Source organism: Ostrinia nubilalis, chromosome 4 (assembly GCF_963855985.1).
Source record: "Ostrinia nubilalis chromosome 4, ilOstNubi1.1, whole genome shotgun sequence".
NCBI classification, from domain to species: Eukaryota; Metazoa; Arthropoda; class Insecta; order Lepidoptera; family Crambidae; genus Ostrinia; species Ostrinia nubilalis.
The window spans coordinates 15,167,584-15,185,456 of record NC_087091.1 but is presented as its reverse complement, the minus strand read 5'-3'; the positions used below and the strand labels follow the sequence as shown (position 1 = coordinate 15,185,456).

The 17,873-nt window shown below is 36.3% G+C and overlaps 1 protein-coding gene across 1 annotated transcript; it reads right to left on the bottom strand.

Moving 5' to 3' along the window:
* Positions 1-915: 915 nt before the first annotated feature.
* LOC135071242 (pre-rRNA-processing protein TSR1 homolog) lies at positions 916-17,611 on the bottom strand. The gene is made up of 9 exons (XM_063965028.1): positions 17,406-17,611; positions 16,645-16,915; positions 15,731-16,469; positions 15,106-15,615; positions 14,715-14,981; positions 1,978-2,067; positions 1,707-1,814; positions 1,472-1,592; positions 916-1,100 (listed from the first exon to the last, which is right to left on the bottom strand). The coding sequence occupies exons 1-9, from the start codon at positions 17,500-17,502 to the stop codon at positions 943-945; spliced, it is 2,361 nt and encodes a 786-aa protein (XP_063821098.1). The 5' UTR covers positions 17,503-17,611; the 3' UTR covers positions 916-942.
* Between the last annotated feature and the right edge of the window lie 262 nt (positions 17,612-17,873).

The window sequence follows — 17,873 nt, the reverse complement described above, 5'->3', positions numbered from 1 at the left end:
GTTATTATTATGATTATCTTGAACGCTAATTAAGTCCCTTTGTACCTTTATCAATGTTTTAAATATTTTCATTAGAATATTCTCGCGCGAGGATTATAACATTTGCAATAACATGCTGATTCGTTTAAATTGAATACTTTATTGTATTTGTCATAAAATCGAATTTGGCATAATTGATAGAGAATTGGAATCTTGCGCGGGATTGTAACTCCTTTACGGCATTACACCGAGTCGCAACGCATCGCATCGTAAATTGCACTGATCATAATTAAAATTCAAGATTCTGCTGTCAGTTCAAATATCTATTTTCGACCTTATTGCAGTAAAAAAACTTATTTGTTTAGTCGATGCGTTGCGTTGGTTCGGTGGGATATGCAGGAGCCCTTAGTACACTGTCGTGTCTCACTGCCTTCAAGAGATTATCGGTTAATGTTAGGCTAGTGACAGATATGCTGTCCTGAAGTTCACTAAGTAGGCCTTGCGCTTCATGTGTCAATAAAGATGTGGAAATTATAATGATTTTTTATATCTCCTTACACCATCCCGACAAGTCCTTTTAAAATGGCTGACAGAACATGGCGTGCTCGCTCAGTGCATGTAACACACAGCAAACCAGAGATAAATACTAGAACCGTCATGCGATAAGCCCATACGTTTGTCGTCTAAAAAACTGCTATGGCTGGAATATTCATTGCTCTACCACAATAATATAGACGTATAGAAGTAAGTAGTGGAAAGTAATAAGTTATTATGATAAACACTCGGTAGTGTCCGACCGAATATTTAAAACAGGCCAAAAAAATGCTACTTCATCTTGAACTGAATAGCGAAAGGTTGAGTTAAAACTTAAACATACCATTCACCAAAAATCAGAGAAACAATGAAATAAGTATCAGAAAATAAAACAAAATGCTGTCTTAAACTAATGAGTTTATTTACAATTTATGATTCCATCAAGGCGTCACTTTCTTTGCTGTTATTAGTAACTATACAGTTTTCGTAAGTCCACTTCGGGAACATTCGCTTATAAAGGTTGAGAAGTACCGTGTCTTGAGACTTGAGCTGGCCGTCGAACACGCATTTCATGTGCCCGTGAGTTCCTGAAATTATGAAAAATCTTAGTAACAATCTTTAATCTTATAATAATATTTTTATAGGAAATAGTATTTGGCGAGTATGCGTGCGGTTTCTCTAGTAGGCATAATGGTGCAAGTACACTATGCGAGAAATTGACCGAGTCAAAGCGCGAGCCCGCACACCGAAGTATGGGCGACGCACGGCGAAAGTAACCGAAGTGCATGTTTACACTACGTCTCGATCAATTTCACGCATAGTGTATTTGCGCCATAAGGTTCAAGATCAGGGTATTTTTATCTTTTCTAGCAAACGTAATCACATACGCAAATACGAACATCAACAAAAACACACATAAATTATGTTTTTACAGACACTAAAAATCATAAATTGCTACCTAATGGTTCCTTGATGTGTCCAGTGCGTCCATACTTGGTCCTAAGCTTGCAAGGCTTAAAGTACACTACGTCATCTCGATTGAAGAACATGAATCTTATGACCGCTGATTTTTTGTGCACCTGTTGAAAACAAATTGCACTTTAATTTAGAATATTCTTCATTCATAACTTATTATTTCAGAGGTATAAAGCTGCGGAGATCCGATTCCAATTCCAATGATAAAGATCATGTACCTTATATGGGTGACCAGAGAGAATAATTCGTTTGATGACTAATCTGTCGGGATTGCACGAGAGGAGGACGCCAGATGCGACAAGCTGCAACTTCGTATTCTTTTTCTCCTGGAAATGTAAAAAAATGAGTTTATTAAGTGGATTGGTTGAAGCAAAAAAAATAATAATAAATTGTTTTTTACTGCACTGAGGTTATTTTAAAACGACATGTATTTTCAAACTCAACCATGTATTTAACGAATTGATGTCGAATAAAATAAAGGAGTCTTACTTTGAAACATAAAACAGTGGATGGACTGAACTGGATAGGAGCGTAGAACGTCGCTACACACGTCGACGCGGGCTGGAAGAATCTCTCGTACTGAAAAAATGCAAAATATAATTTACTAAAGAGAACTAATGGTGTAGAATAAATTAGTTATCAACAACTATAGTAGGGAATTTAGTGCAATGATTTGTATGGAGACCCCTCCACTTTGGTATAGAAGGGTCATTTTTGCACCAGTTGTTCTTTGGGTGCTCCTGAGTAGCTATCCGTCGGTAGACATCGGGAGCCCCCCCTGTGGTAGCAGGGGGAGGGGGGGCAAGTTTCCTTCTGCCGCGCTTCACTTTAAGGCCCATATCTTCAAAACTATGGGTATTAGGGCAAGTGTGGTGTCATTTTCGGATAATTAAAGGATGGCGAATTCATTTCTAGAACAAACTTTTTGCCTTTTCATACAAAAAAATAGACATATGGAGTAAAATTCACAAAAAGCAAAAAGTATTTTTTTAAATAAACGTCGTTTACTTTTAAACCACTGGAGATAATCTTATAAAAAAAATATGTCCTGAAAGCTACATTTATCAGGATTATAAATATGTACCATTGTATGGTACCTTCTTTGAAAAAAGTAGGTGAAAAAAAATTTTTCTTCAGGACACAGCGGGCGAATTTTAATGCGCGTCGGAAAAAAATATTTATTTTATCCATGAATTCATACTATTTGGTTCATAAGCAAGTAAAGATTATTATTTTAGAATTTATTTAGAGTTCCTGGCACATCATGCTACCATGATTTGTATTTTTTCTTCAATTAATTTTGAACTCTATGTGTAAGACATAAGGTTGAAAATAGTTTAAATACATTTTATTATTGAAAATATCATAAGAAGAAAGCACTAAATAAAGAACTTGAATTTGTCTAAACGTCTAATGATTATTATTATTATTATTTTAATTAACATTTTTATTTCTATATACTATTGTACCAGTGATAACGGAAAGGTAAGTGTGAGGAAAGAGAGGATTGATATTATCATAGTTCGGGAGATTATTTTTAGCACAAAGGCTACGGCTGTGACCATTATAGTTGTTTTTTCAGACAGCACCAGCTTCTGCACTACTTCTTTCCAGGCAAGCTTCGGCAGCTACGGGCAATTGGTCCATGTAGGCTCCATGTTGCTATCGGTTCTGGTCCACCCCCAACCAGTCGGGTAAAGGGAAGACTGAGTCGGTTGCTTGCAACTGACCCTATACGCGAACCCCTTGAACCAACTAAATTTTAAATAATTTGAAAAAATCATAAGGACATAATTACTGCCCTTGATATACTGATACAAAACTGCCTAGGTCGGTGGGCACTTACAGCACTTGTTCATAGTCAAGCATGTAGTAATAAACACAGTGAACGTTTAAGGAGGTTTGCTACAGTATTTCAAGCTGAATTCTACGCTATAATTATGTGTGCATTAAAAACAGGGGTGTAAGAAACGCAATATTTACCTACATCCTTAGCCACAGCCAGACAGCACTCAAACATAACCATCGCCTCAGTGAAGGTTGAGTCTAGAATTAGGTATTCTAGATGCAATCTTAAAGATGAACAAACTCTGAATACCTGGACATACACGGATCGAATGCAATGAGAGAGCCGACAGTCTAGCGAGACAAGGGTCAGAGACGATACCTATTGGGTCAGAACTGATAGTACCTTTATCTAAAAGCTTAGGTACCTCATGGCCATAATATGGCCATATCCAAGAATAACAGGGCTGAATGGGAAAGCTCCAACGATATAAGCCTCTCCAAATCATTCCTAAAGGGAAATACAGGGTCATGAAGAAAACTTTTCAAAGGTATGCCCAAGCAATTACAGGTACGCAAATGCCCAGTTTGCGTACCTGGGCATTTGCGTACCTGTACCAGGCCTGGCTCACTCCGCGCGGTACATCCGATAATTACCTACAGAGAAGCGCCCCGCCGGCGGGTATTATATCAGTCGAGTGTCACGCGCGCGCCCGTCAGGACGCTGGCGTGCTATGACCGAAGTATTATTTAAAAATGGACATAAAGAGAAAGAAATATTGTGCGGCGTTCGGGTGTTTAAATTCGAAAAGAAATCTACCGGATTTATCTTTTTTTTTCGCTTCCCAAAGATGCTGAAAGGTATGTTGGCCATGTAGGTAATCAATAATTCTTAGGATAGTATAGGAACCTAACCTACCATGACTACTGTTCAGAATTCGTTCGTTCGTTTCAGCCAAATGACGTCCACTGCTGGACAAAGGCCTCTCCCAAGGTTTTCCATAATGAATGCATACTTACCTACATACGTACCTCATTACAAATAAGTAGATTAATTATTTTTTCACTAGACAGCAACCCTAACAGCGTAAGAAGAGTTCAGAGGCACGCGATAGAAAGAGACAAAACTTGTAGGTGAATAAAATTGTAGGTATAGGCACAAAATATAACAGAAGACAAACTCCATACTAAACGCGCTCGAGCCACGCACACATAGACACCGCTCCTAGCAAGACTGTCTTGGACGAATGCGAGCGCGACGTGGCGCGACAGACGTTCGCCACACGTTCGCTGTGGTTCGCTTGAGTCACGCGCCGGTCAACCGCCTGTGATATTATTTTGTTTTGCGAAATTGACGAAAATGAGTGAACAGAAAAAGTCGTATTATAATTGTTCGGTATTTGGTTGCTTTAACTCATCATTATACAGTGTGAGTCACGTTAAAGTGTACATATGAAAATAGATGAAACTAGACCTATTTTTATCGACAAAAAGGAAGTCAAAAAATTTTTGAGATTTTTTTTTTATTTTTTATAGATTTTTTTTTCTTCCAATTACTTATTGTAAAGAAATCGTAATAACTTTTAAACTAAGCGGTATATCCTGATAAAATAAAAACAGTAATAATGCTAAATAACAGGCAATACTAAAACAATACATAAAATACACAAAAAATGCCAACAAATAATAAAAAATGATACTTTTTGAAAAAAATCTGCTTAAAAATTCGTATTTTTTTGGTTATTTGATAAATTTCTCCAAAAAATGCCCCTATAACAGATGGTTTTTATTACTTTTTATTATTCTCTATCGTATTACTTTTGTAAAACTAAAAATCGCATGTCTCTATCCCTATCACAACATTTGCTATGATCGTTTGAACAAAGGCCTGCCACCACATTTTTCTCCGCTACAGGTAGAGACAATTTTAATTTTAACTCAAATGCTTATTTTACTTCCAAATCTTTTGTTTTTATTTAAAATCTAACTTGTCTTTATCAAAATTACAAATCTAGAGTCACTTTCAGTTTCGTTGTTAACGAAGCGTTGAATGGCGCGCCCGGAGAGGCTTAGTTCAAACGATCATTGCAAACGTTGTGATAGGAATAGAGACATGCGATTTTTGGTTTTACAAAAGTAATACGATAGAGAATAATAAAAAGTAATAAAAACCACCTGTTATAGGGGCATTTTTTGGAAAAATTTATCAAATAACCAAAAAAATATGAATTTTTAAGCAGATTTTTTTCAAAAAGTATAATTTTTTATTATATGTTGGCATTTTCTAGGTATTTTTTAGTATCGCCTGTTATTTAGCATTATTACTGTTTTTATTTTATCAGGATATACCGCTTAGTTTAAAAGTTATTACGTTTTCTTTACAATAAGTAATTGGAAGAAAAAAAAATCTATAAAAAATTAAAAAAAAATCTCAAAAATTTTTTGACCTCTTTTTTATCGATAAAAATAGGTCTAGTTTCATATATTTTCATATGTACACTTTAACGTGACTCACACTGTATACCGAATTTTCATTTTTTAAATTACCAGTTGATTCGGGGAGGTAAGTAAGTTATTTATTTGAATTTCAATTGAAATTGAAAGCCAACTCAATTATTAGGAATATCGAATTGTTTTAGAGAGGTTTTAGGAATTATTGGATTACTAGCTTTTGCCCGCGGCTTCACCCGCGTGAAATTTAGTTTGTCACAGATCGTCATAAATTATAGCTTATATGTTATTCAGGGTTATAAACAATAATACTGTAAAGTTACATCAAAATCCGTTCAGTAGTTTTTGCGTGAAAGGACAACAAACATCCAGACATCCAAACTTTCGCATTTATAATATTAGTTGGATAATAGTGTCAACCACTCAACTAAATACTACTTCCTTCTCGTGTATTTGTTTGCAAACTATTACTATAATAACGTACTAAATATAAATAAGTATACGTGGATATCTGTTATTGTCTTTCTTGCATAGTATTAAGAGTAACATTTTTCTATCATAACGAAATAAACACAACACATGACAAGACAACCCTGGCGCGACGGCCGAGCGTGCGAGCGAGAGAGGTATGCAAAGCGAGGTACATACATGAGTTTACCTTCTGTTATATTTTGTGGTATAGGTGTACCAGAATCTCATGGCAAATGGGGAAAATAAACTTTGTTGAGTGCAATACTGGGGAAATTGGATTAAACGATCTTGATACTGTTTAATTTTTATTTATGACTAATATTAATGAACATGAAGTACGAATGCCTACCTATACATTTTAGGTATGTGTATGAAGAATGTTGTTATACATCGGGTTTTTAACATAGGAACATGTCTTGAAAAATAAGTAAACCATAATACTGTAAATAATTTTATTAAGTACCTATCATACTTATAACTTATCACTTCATTCACAACTAGAAAAAGATTCTAAGAACTCCACTTGCATTTCTTGTTTTTCAAATAGATGATCAAGTTAAAGAGGTATTAATATAATATAAATAGCTTTTTCAGCATTTCAATTAGGTACTCAATTGCTTGATGAAATCTTTTTCAATTTTCTTTACATGGTCATAACATTTTCAGTGAAAATGTGAAATGAAAATTTTTCACCATTCCTCTGCACCAATGCATGAAATACACCTGAAAACCCCGATAAAGCAGCTATTAGGTAAGAATAATATAAAAATAAACATAACCCTCCTTCTGACGCAGTTAGGTAATAAACTAAATGTAGGTAAGTATCAAAACATTTCACTCCAACTTACTGTCAACTCAACGACGCGCTTTAAAATCAAAGATTGACTTTGAATTATGCCTTACTAGCTTTCCGCCCGCGGCTTCGCCCGCGTGGAATTTTGTCTGTCACAGAAAAACTTTATCGCGCGCGTCCCTGTTTCAAAAACCGGGATAAAAACTATCCTATGTTCTTTCCCGGGACTCAAACTATCTCTATGCCAAATTTCATCAAAATCGGTTGCGAGGTTTAAGCGGGAAAGCGTAACAGACAGACAGACAGACAGACAGACAGACAGACAGAGTTACTTTCGCATTTATAATATTAGTTGGGATTTTACAATACACTTTGAAAACAATATGACTTGCTTGAGTTTTTTCGTCTTTTTCACAAAAATTACAAATAGGCATGAAGAGATTACAAAATTTCTGCAGCGGCTGACAGATCTCTTGATTTACTTTGACAGGTGACAATAAAGCCATAGACAATGGCCATATGAAAAACACACTTTTCCAATATTTTTGTTTGCCATGAGATTCTGGTACACCTATACGTAGTGCTGTGCGAGCTGAATTCCACTGTATCGCGTCGTAGCAAGACTCGCATTTATTTAAATCGTCTTGCGGAGTAATCCTTCTGTACCTGTACTATTACTTATTCTGTGCCTGTACCTGGTCCAGTATGGAACGAATCACATGTCCCAAAAAATGGGCCTAACAACAGAAGCTCTCGAGCATGTGGAATACAATGTGGAGTCCATGAAACACTTAATACTGTAAGGATGGGTCTGCTTGGGTCAGCATATCCGGCATCAGAAGACTATTAGGTGGCTTTCACTCAAACGCTTAATTCACTTTACTAATGGATAGGATTATTTTGGATGATAGGGAATAAAAAAGGGAGAATAAAGATCCTAATGGGTCGCTGTGGACTACGTTTAGGTGTGACCCTACATAAAATAACCCAGACAGCTTTGTATCAGCATTGGCTACTGGCAGTATATCAAGGGGTTTGCGTATAGGATCAGTTGCAAGCAACCGACTCAGTCTTCCCTTTATCCGACTGGTTGGGTGTGGACCAGAGTCGATAGCAACATGGAGCCTACATGGACCGATTTGCCCGTAGCTGCCGAAGCTTGCCTGGAAATGGTGAGATGTAAGTGCAAGAAGTAGTGCAGAAGCTGGTGCTGTCTGAAAAAACAACTATAATTAATGATTAAACGAACTTAAAAAGTGAAGTTCTATCATAATTATGCGAGGGCTTTGTCCGAAGAGATTAGAAATAAGAACTATGTAGTATCACGTACGGTGATGCCAGTTTACGCACTGTTAGTTGAGGATATTTTTTTTTTTTTTTTTTTTGTGGGTATTTCACTTTACATCTTATTTGACATTGGTATCCGTCGTCAGTTAGTTTGGAGTAGTAATTTGTATTTTTTATCATTTCACTAATATGGGGGTTTGTGTTTTTAATAATATACATATAATATGATTGTTAAAGACGGGTGGGAGGGTTTCTAATCTCTTCGGACAAAGCCCTCGCATAATTATGATAGAACTTCACTTTTTAAGTTCGTTTAATCATTAATTATGCTCGTGCTTTGTCCTCGAGATTAGAAATAAGAACTATGTAGATTTTGAGAGAACTGATGTGAAATGATAATAAAAACAAAGCTGTTTATTACTTTGCAAAAATAATAAATCATTGGTAAGAATACAATGCTTGTTTTATAATTACTATTAAGTGTGACATAACTGTCATAGTTACCCGAGTGAATACTTTCGTATAATTGATAATTAAGGGTAAGTAATTAAAGGCAAGTATAATTAGCTGTTATATTAGCCATAATGTAAGTGGGAAAGTTATTTATTGTTTCCCAAATGAATTGTCAGTATTAGGTTCTTCTGGCAATTAAATGTTGATTGTTATTTCTGGACGCAATAGGCATTCTGTTAAAGAATTTGGCCAAAGTACCTATTTGAAATAACGCTCCAACCGGGGGTAATTCTGATAATCAAGATTAATTCCTAATGTATATGCTCTAGACGAGGCAGCATGCCTCGTGCTGTGAGTGGTGAATATCAAGGTGTCAATATCACAAGCCTGCAATGTTAATTGAACTGAACTTGTGACTAAACTAAGTGCTCGGTGTTAGAGCGGTAAAAATTTCGTGAGCAACACTTTGCACAAAATGCTTGTACATGACAGTCATAAATTGTCAAGACAATACCAAGATTGATTGTTGTGAACTTGCGCGCGATGTCGTGATTAGATTGAATATTTGTATGCATAATATTTGAACAATGTGTGTAATAATTACACTAACTAATGACAGTAAAATGGCTAATTTCTCAATATTTTAAATTTTTCGGAAACCATAATATCTGATTATGTTTCCAATATGACAGCCAAATTAAAAGACAAGCTTATTACAGCTATCGAAATTCACAATTTTTTATTAAAATAGTGGAATCTAATACCTTAATGAATGGTAGTTATGGCAAAAGTAAAACAATTTCCTTGAACAATTATTGTACTGCTTGATCATCAGACAATGATGAAGATATAATATCCATAGATAGATGAAGATGTAATCTTCGTTTTATATGAGACATTTAGACACGTGTAGCGTTTTTATTTCTATTCAATTAAAGAAACAAAGCTAGACTACGTTATAAGGGTACTGCTAGTATACCCGTCGCTTGATCACATGTGATTTTTCGCAATGTATGTGTAATACAAAAAAGGAAGGAAACCGCAGAAATAAGCTTGACCTTGTTGTCTTAAAATTTTTAATTGCGTATGCATCGGGGTACCTATCTAATTTGGGGTATATAACGATAACGAATTTAGCAAAATTAACGATTCCACGTTCTCCAAATGTAAAAATGATAAAATGGTGAATTTGGTAATGTCGAGTCCATACTAATATTGAATGGACTCTTCAAGATTCGGTATCTACCATGCTATTATCTAGATAAGATAGATCATTAGATAGGACACATCATTGTGTATTGATGATTATAATAATTTTTCTAGTTTCGCATCATTGCCACAATTATTTTTATTTGTGTTAAGTGGGGGGAAACTGCACGCCACCTATGCGGTGTACAAAACTGAATTTCATTCTGAGAAACTGAGAATTTTGAAGATCCTTAGTAAATACTTTAAGGCCAAGAAAGGTCAATGTTTGGAATCTTTGCAGATTAATTCTTATATTATGTTTTTAATATTAGATAATATTAATAAAATAAAATAGATGTTGGACCATGGGTCCCCAGAAGTTTCCCCGTAACACGCCGCCCCCCATCCCGTAGTTGAGACATCGGAGTACTATATTTCATGACACTTAATATAAGTTTATGAATAGCCTGATATAATTGCAATTTTTCTATATCCGAATATAATCATGTATTATGTGATTTATACTGACATTTATTATTGGTTGTGAGATTGAAATCACATAACTCTATCCTAGTACAACAGAGTCACTTATTACTAGTGACCACTGATGGTAAAAATTTAAAAGCCAACCGACATATTTTACGAGATTCAACTGTTGCGGTTCTGAGCTGGATGCGGCTGGTGCGCTCACGAGCATGACACGTGATGACTGTTATGAAAGTCAGGAGGTCAAGTCCTCTGTTTTCATCGGTTGTCTGCCTTTCGGGGAAGTCCCTTCAAGGTTAAATTCGTATAAGAAAGGACTTTTTTGGTGGCTGCTGATTTGATTTTGGGATTCAATTTCAGATCAGCCCCAAACTTTGAAGTTCGCTAGGCAGTTTTTAGTGTTTTGAAAAGTTTTTATCAAAAGACATGGAGTCAATCTTCGGTGTTTGTAATAAATAAATAAATAGATAAGTCTTTAGAGAATAGATAATTCTTTGAACAATTTCACACAGCGCCAGCTGGCCCCAAAGTAGGTAATAATTGATCTTATCTTTAATGAGTCTAAGTAGAATTACGTTTTTTCTGATAAGGAATTCTTAGTAGACAGTCGAAAAAAATGCGATTGGCATCGATAAGAAATTCATATTAAGGTAATTGTGTTGAGGCTTGTCCTACACAGGATCATCACCAATATTACAATCTCATCATGAAGGGGCGCAGCTGTTTCAGACCAACAGCTTTGCAGGTGTCGAATCTAATTGATTTCTAGTTTCAGCAGCAGCGGAAGCGGCGCAGATGGCAACGAGAGCAGCAGCGTCGGCGGCGGCAGGGTTCGAGGCTAAGGGTTCTGAGTCCAATGTTTCGATAGCTACTAATGGTTTTTCACCTGCTAACGATTTGGCGTGTATCATATCACCGCCCCGTAGTGTGGATATGAACCCATCAAATCATGTCTTATTAAGACAACTCCCAATTTCTAAACAAGTAGGTATGCATTATTGCATTATTATTTTTTTTTTTTTAATGTGATAATGTACTTTTACAAGTATGGAACAGCCCTTTTGACTGCCTGCTAAAATATGTAGCGGGTAGGTAACAACTTAACACGAATTTTCTGCATGCCTAGTAATATTAACGTTTATATCAATTTAAAATTAAATATTATCGCCAAATTGTTATCACCGAAAAACTTAGACTTGAGCTTACTTGACTTGAAGAAGTAAGTAGGTAAGACAGTAAAATTACAACCCGTTGTAGTTGCCCGCAATACCGTAAGTATCGTAATATTTTTAGGATTCTGCGTCTGATTTAGAGGGTAGGTATTGTTGATAATACCGCAAACCATCATATTATAAAAATCACACAGCTCCGCAGTATGGTAGTAGGTATGGGTAATTATTATTTAAAAAAATAATTAACTTCGAACATCTGATTTAGAAGTAGGTTATTAATGCAAAGTTTTTAGTGCCGCAAACCCTTACATATAGATAAATCATTACATTACGAACGTCTGATTTGGAGGCAAGTATATATTAATATCGCAAACTGTCAGACAAAAATAACCACACAAATTAAATAACGTGACAACCCGTGTACGGTTGCCCGCAATATGGTAGTATGTGTAATGATAATATTGTATTAAGTAAATAGAATTTACTGTATTCGTCTGAATTAGAGGTAGGTAATAACTCAAACGTTAAAACGCAAATCGTCAGACAAAAAACCACAACTAGCATAACGTGACAACCTGGTATGGTTGCCCGCAATATGGTAGTATGTGTAATGATAATATTGTATTAAGTAAATAGAATTTACTGTATTCGTCTGAATTAGAGGTAGGTAATAACTCAAACGTTAAAAACGCAAATCGTCAGACAAAAACCACAATTAGCATAACGTGACAACCTGGTATGGTTGCCCGCAATATGGTAGTATGTGTAATGATAATATTGTATTAAGTAAATAGAATTTACTGTATTCGTCTGAATTAGAGGTAGGAGTAGAACTCGAACGTTAAACCGCAAACCCTCGGACAAAAAACACAACTAGCATAAGGAGACAACCCGGTATGGTTGCCCGCACCATGGTAGTATGTGTAATAATGTATAGAACTTACTGCATCTGTTTTCTTCTTCGTTTGGTTGAAGGCGATGAACTTGCGTTTTTTCTAATTGTCTGAATTAGAGGTAGGAGTAGAACTCAAACGTTAAACCGCAAACCCTCAGACAAAAAACACAACTGGCATAAATAGACAACCCGGGATGGTTGTTCGCATTATGGTAATGTGTAATGATGATGTTCTTCTTCTTCTTCTTTTGGTTGAAGGCGATGAACTTGCGATTTTTCCAACTGTCTGAATTAGGGGTAGGAGTAGAACTCAAACGTTAAACCGCAAACCCTCAGACAAAAAACACAACTGGCATAAAGAGACAACCCGGGATGGTTGTTCGCATTATGGTAATGTGTAATGATGATGTTCTTCTTCTTCTTCTTTTGGTTGAAGGCGATGAACTTGCGATTTTTCCAACTGTCTGAATTAGGGGTAGGAGTAGAACTCAAACGTTAAACCGCAAACCCTCAGACAAAAAACACAACTGGCATAAAGAGACAACCCGGGATGGTTGTTCGCATTATGGTAATGTGTAATGATGATGTTCTTCTTCTTCTTCTTTTGGTTGAAGGCGATGAACTTGCGATTTTTCCAATTGTCTGAATTAGGGGTAGGAGTAGAACTCAAACGTTAAACCGCAAACCCTCAGACAAAAAACACAACTGGCATAAAGAGACAACCCGGGATGGTTGTTCGCATTATGGTAATGTGTAACGATGATCTTCTGTTGAACCGCTTGAACGACGTTCAGCACCCAATATCTTCTGCTCCAATTTATTTATTTTCTTCAGCAAATGTTCCTTATCCTCATTTGACGTTTTTCGTTCGGCATTTTGACGACACAAAAACACTATTTTTAACACTGGGTACGTATTTAAGTAGAAGAAGTGCGAACTGGCAGAGCACTGAATCGTGACTGACGACGGATACCAATGTCAAATAAGATGTAAAGTGAAATACCCACAAAAAAAAAAAAAAAAAAAAAATATCCTCAACTAACAGTGCGTAAACTGGCATCACCGTACGTGATACTACATAGTTCTTATTTCTAATCTCGAGGACAAAGCACGAGCATAATGGTCACAGCCGTAGCCTTTGTGTTAAAAATAATCTCCCGTACTATGATAATAATCAATCCTCACTTTCCTCACACTTACCTTTCCGTTATCACTGGTACAATAGTATGTAGAAATAAAAATGTTAATTAAAATAATAATAATAATCATTAGACGTTTAGACAAATTCAAGTTCTTTATTTAGTGCTTTCTTCTTATGATATTTTCATTAATACAATGTAATTAAACTATTTTCAACCTTATGTCTTACACATAGAGTTCAAAATTAATTGAAGAAAAAATACAAATCATGGTAGCATGATGTGCCAGGAACTCTAAATAAATTCTAAAATAATAATCTTTACTTGCTTATGTACCAAATAGTATGAATTCATGGATAAAATAAATATTTTTTTCTGACGCGCATTAAAATTCGCCCGCTGTGTCCTGAAGAAAAATTTTTTTTCACCTACTTTTTTCAAAAAAAGTACCATACAATGGTACATATTTATAATCCTGATAAATGTAGCTTTCAGGACATATTTTTTTTATAAGATTATCTCCAGTGGTTTAAAAGTAAACGACGTTTATTTAAAAAAATACTTTTTGCTTTTTGTGAATTTTACTCCATATGTCTATTTTTTTGTATGAAAAGGCAAAAAGTTTGTTCTAGAAATGAATTCGCCATCCTTTAATTATCCGAAAATGACACCACACTTGCCCTAATACCCATAGTTTTGAAGATATGGGCCTTAAAGTGAAGCGCGGCAGAAAGAAACTTGCCCCCCCTCCCCCTGCTACCACAGGGGGGGCTCCCGATGTCTACCGACGGAAATCTACTCAGGAGCACCCAAAGAACAACTGGTGCAAAAATGACCCTTCTATACCAAAGTGGAGGGGTTCTTGCACTAAATTCCCTACTACTACAGAAGGTACTTGTTCGGATTTTAATAGCTCACAGATTTTTTTTAGAAGAGAGGCGCAAAGATATAAATAAGTAGATAGATCCCACTTGGTGGACCGACAATTTGCTGAAAGCACCGAGAATGCGGGCAGCGCAGGAAATCCTTGCAGGAGGTCATTGTCCAGCAGTGGACGTCATTAGGCTGAAATCGAAAATAGATAATCAGACTGATCTATTGTTTACCTTATGTTTGCTTCCATTTGTGTGCTGACTGAATACAGGGTTCACAATGAATCTCCTGTACCCAACCTGAAATATCAGCCTCTCTTTGCTTTTAATCGGTTCGTCACTGGCCCCAGTGCGTTTCAGGACCACATTCATGACGGACATCTTGTGTTCGTGAGGTAATAATCCGAAAACTGCAAGCGGGGCTTTGCTGTTGGCAGATCGGAAAGCCTTCCAGAGATCTTGACGCACATCTTTTATGTGGATTGTTACATAGAATCCATACTAAAAATAAAATAAAATGTAAAAATAACATCTTGAATAATATGTGTCAATATCAATCTGCAAAGTTTTTCACTAAGTATAAAAAATTAATAATCATTTAAATATTAACATTTTAGAATCTTACCATATTTTCAAGGCTGTCTTCCACCTCTTTGAATATCCTCTTTCTAGTCCGGTCATAATTTTCAAACTGAAATATTCTTGCGTAATCAGAGGGAAGATTCTCTTTAGCATCCCATGTAGACGTCCTGAACGATTCTAGGCCTCTGTACCTCATAAAGCGTTCCCTGGCTGGGACATCTTGAGGAGTGTCAACTTCGTCAGGGAACTGCCGATCTTCCTTAGCAGCGACCAACTTTTGTAACATTTCGTGCTCTTCATATGCATCTATAGTCGCATCATATTTCTCATCTGACAATCCTACTTCTGATTCCGTAACCGACTCGAAGTCGTTGTCCTCCTCATCGCCCTCTTGGTCAGATTTGTCCTCCTCACAGGACATGAATTGCTCATCTTCATCTTCTTCACTCTCATCGTCATCGTCGTCATCACCTTCAACGTCTGATTCCACAATCCAAGCTGCTTGGTAGTCAGACCAGCCTTTAGGAACTTTTTTCACTAGCTTCTTTTTGGTCTGAAATAATAGTTAAATTAAGGGTTAGATATTGCTGTAATTTAAAATTTGTTCCATTCGACATTTTTGTTGTTTTTGTAGCTAATTTTAAAGGGAGAAGGGTTTAAGTACTCACCTCAAGGTTAAACTGTTCTATTTCCTCCTCAGTAGGCCAAGTCTGCTCTGCATCCATTGGATCTGGGACATTCTCCGTCACTAAGCTCTCTTGTTTAGCAGGGTCAGCTACTTGCAAAACAGACACTTTCGTAACCTCTGCATCCATCGAATCTGCTTTAGTGTTCTCTCTGCCCAAAGTGAGTGGATGTGGATCATCTAATCCGTCAATTCTTGACATTTGGAAATCACCAAGTCCAGCAATATGCACCAGTCCATTGACATTCAACGGCATGCCACGTAAGTAACCACTAACTTTCAACGTACCACTCTCTCCTTCAGCATCAGGAACGTAATCTACTTCTTCAGCCAGCATGTAAGGTCTCTTTTCCCTGTGATGAAGGATGTTACGTTTCTGATTGCCTATTCTACGTAATATATTCAGTCCATCCGAACTTTTGTCTAGCTGCAGAACTTTTTCTTCTGGAAGCCATTTAGAGACTAACTTTTGGACGTTTTGCTTTTCAGTGGTTCGTTTCTTTGGGTGTACTCCTTCAATATCCATAGCAGCCACCACAGGCGTGGGCATTCCTTGGGCCATGGATAAGGCCAGAACTTTCTCTCCCCATTCATCCACAGGCTCATCCAAGGCAGAGCTAACATAGAGAGCTGTGTCTGCTATTTTGAGGGCATCAAGAAGTGCAAAATCATCATCTATTTCTGGGCATATAAATGAGAAACGTTGCTTGAAGTTTGGTAAGCTGGAAAATATATTTGGAAATGTTAAAATTTGTGAATTTGTATTGTAAATGTAAGAAAAACTTTTATATTTGGGATTTTGGGCTCAGTAATTTAATTCAGAAGTAATCTAAATTACTATTCTAAAACTTTAAAAATCATTTCTATAGTTAGATGAAGATTTTAATTAATATTTACCCAATATGCACCACACCATTTTCTGACTCCGTAACAATAGCTCCTTCGGAACATGTCTTCAGTATAGCCAGGGCTGACTGCACATCCAGCTGAGCGTTCAATGGCACAACACAGACTAAAAATGGTGGGTTTCGAGTACCACCCAAAGCACGCTTCTTGGATAAAACCTCTTCGCGCTTATTTTTACGAAGCTGCAAGGCTTGGTGGCGACGTTCTTCCTTCTTCAAAATGTGACGATTGCGTCGACCAAATTCCTTGATTTCAGTTTTACCTAGAAACATAAAAATAACATGATTTTATAAGTATCAAAATCTGGAATCCGAAATTAGTTGACTAGAAAATGCAACAGTTGCTTGCTTGACTCCACAGTTTTTTAAAGACTTTAAGTCATTTTAACCTCTTACCTACGGGAGGCACCTATAGTTGCCAAGTCAAAAGTCACTTCTCAATACGGGTGGCATCTATTGTTATTTTAGCAAAGCCAATACTAAATCACGGTTTACGACAAAAAACAATAAAATTGCAAATAAAGTGTAAAATGCGCTTGTAATTATGAAACTACATTAGTTGCAAAATATAATATTCCAAATTTCAATACCGCAAGCCTCATACTTTTTAAAATATCTTGATGTAAAGTGGAGCAAACAATTTTATAGGTTAAAATACCCCGTATTGAGAGGCGACTTTGGTTTCCAAGGGCCCCGTAGGTAAAGGGTTAATACGAATAATTAACCATAACGAATTTAAAATCGTGACCTAACCTTTTACGGCTGCCGAAATGCCCCTTTTAGAGCGGTGGCGGGATTTGTGAGCCTTGTTGCTCTGCTTTAGGGTTCCAGGACGATGAGCTTGCTGCATTTTAGCATGGAAATTTTAAAACTTGCTGAAAATTCACCGCTAATTAATTTTTATAATTACGAAACGCACATGGTAGCATGGTAGGAAAATATCTCATTTATTTGACACTGATGACCAGTGTTGCCAGTCGGGTCTTGTCAGAAATTACCAGAAATATAAAAAAAAGTAACCTTTTTGAATAAAAAGTAACCTTCATACGGGGGGAGGGGGGTTGCGATTGTTCATGGATGGAAAATGAATGAAATTGATCACCGATCGCTTACCTAAATTCAAAATTTTGACCATTCCATGAAGACCGAAAAGTGACCGGTCGTATAAAAACGTTTCATGGATTTGCGTTTTATTAAAACTCTTTTTTTTTAAGAAATAAT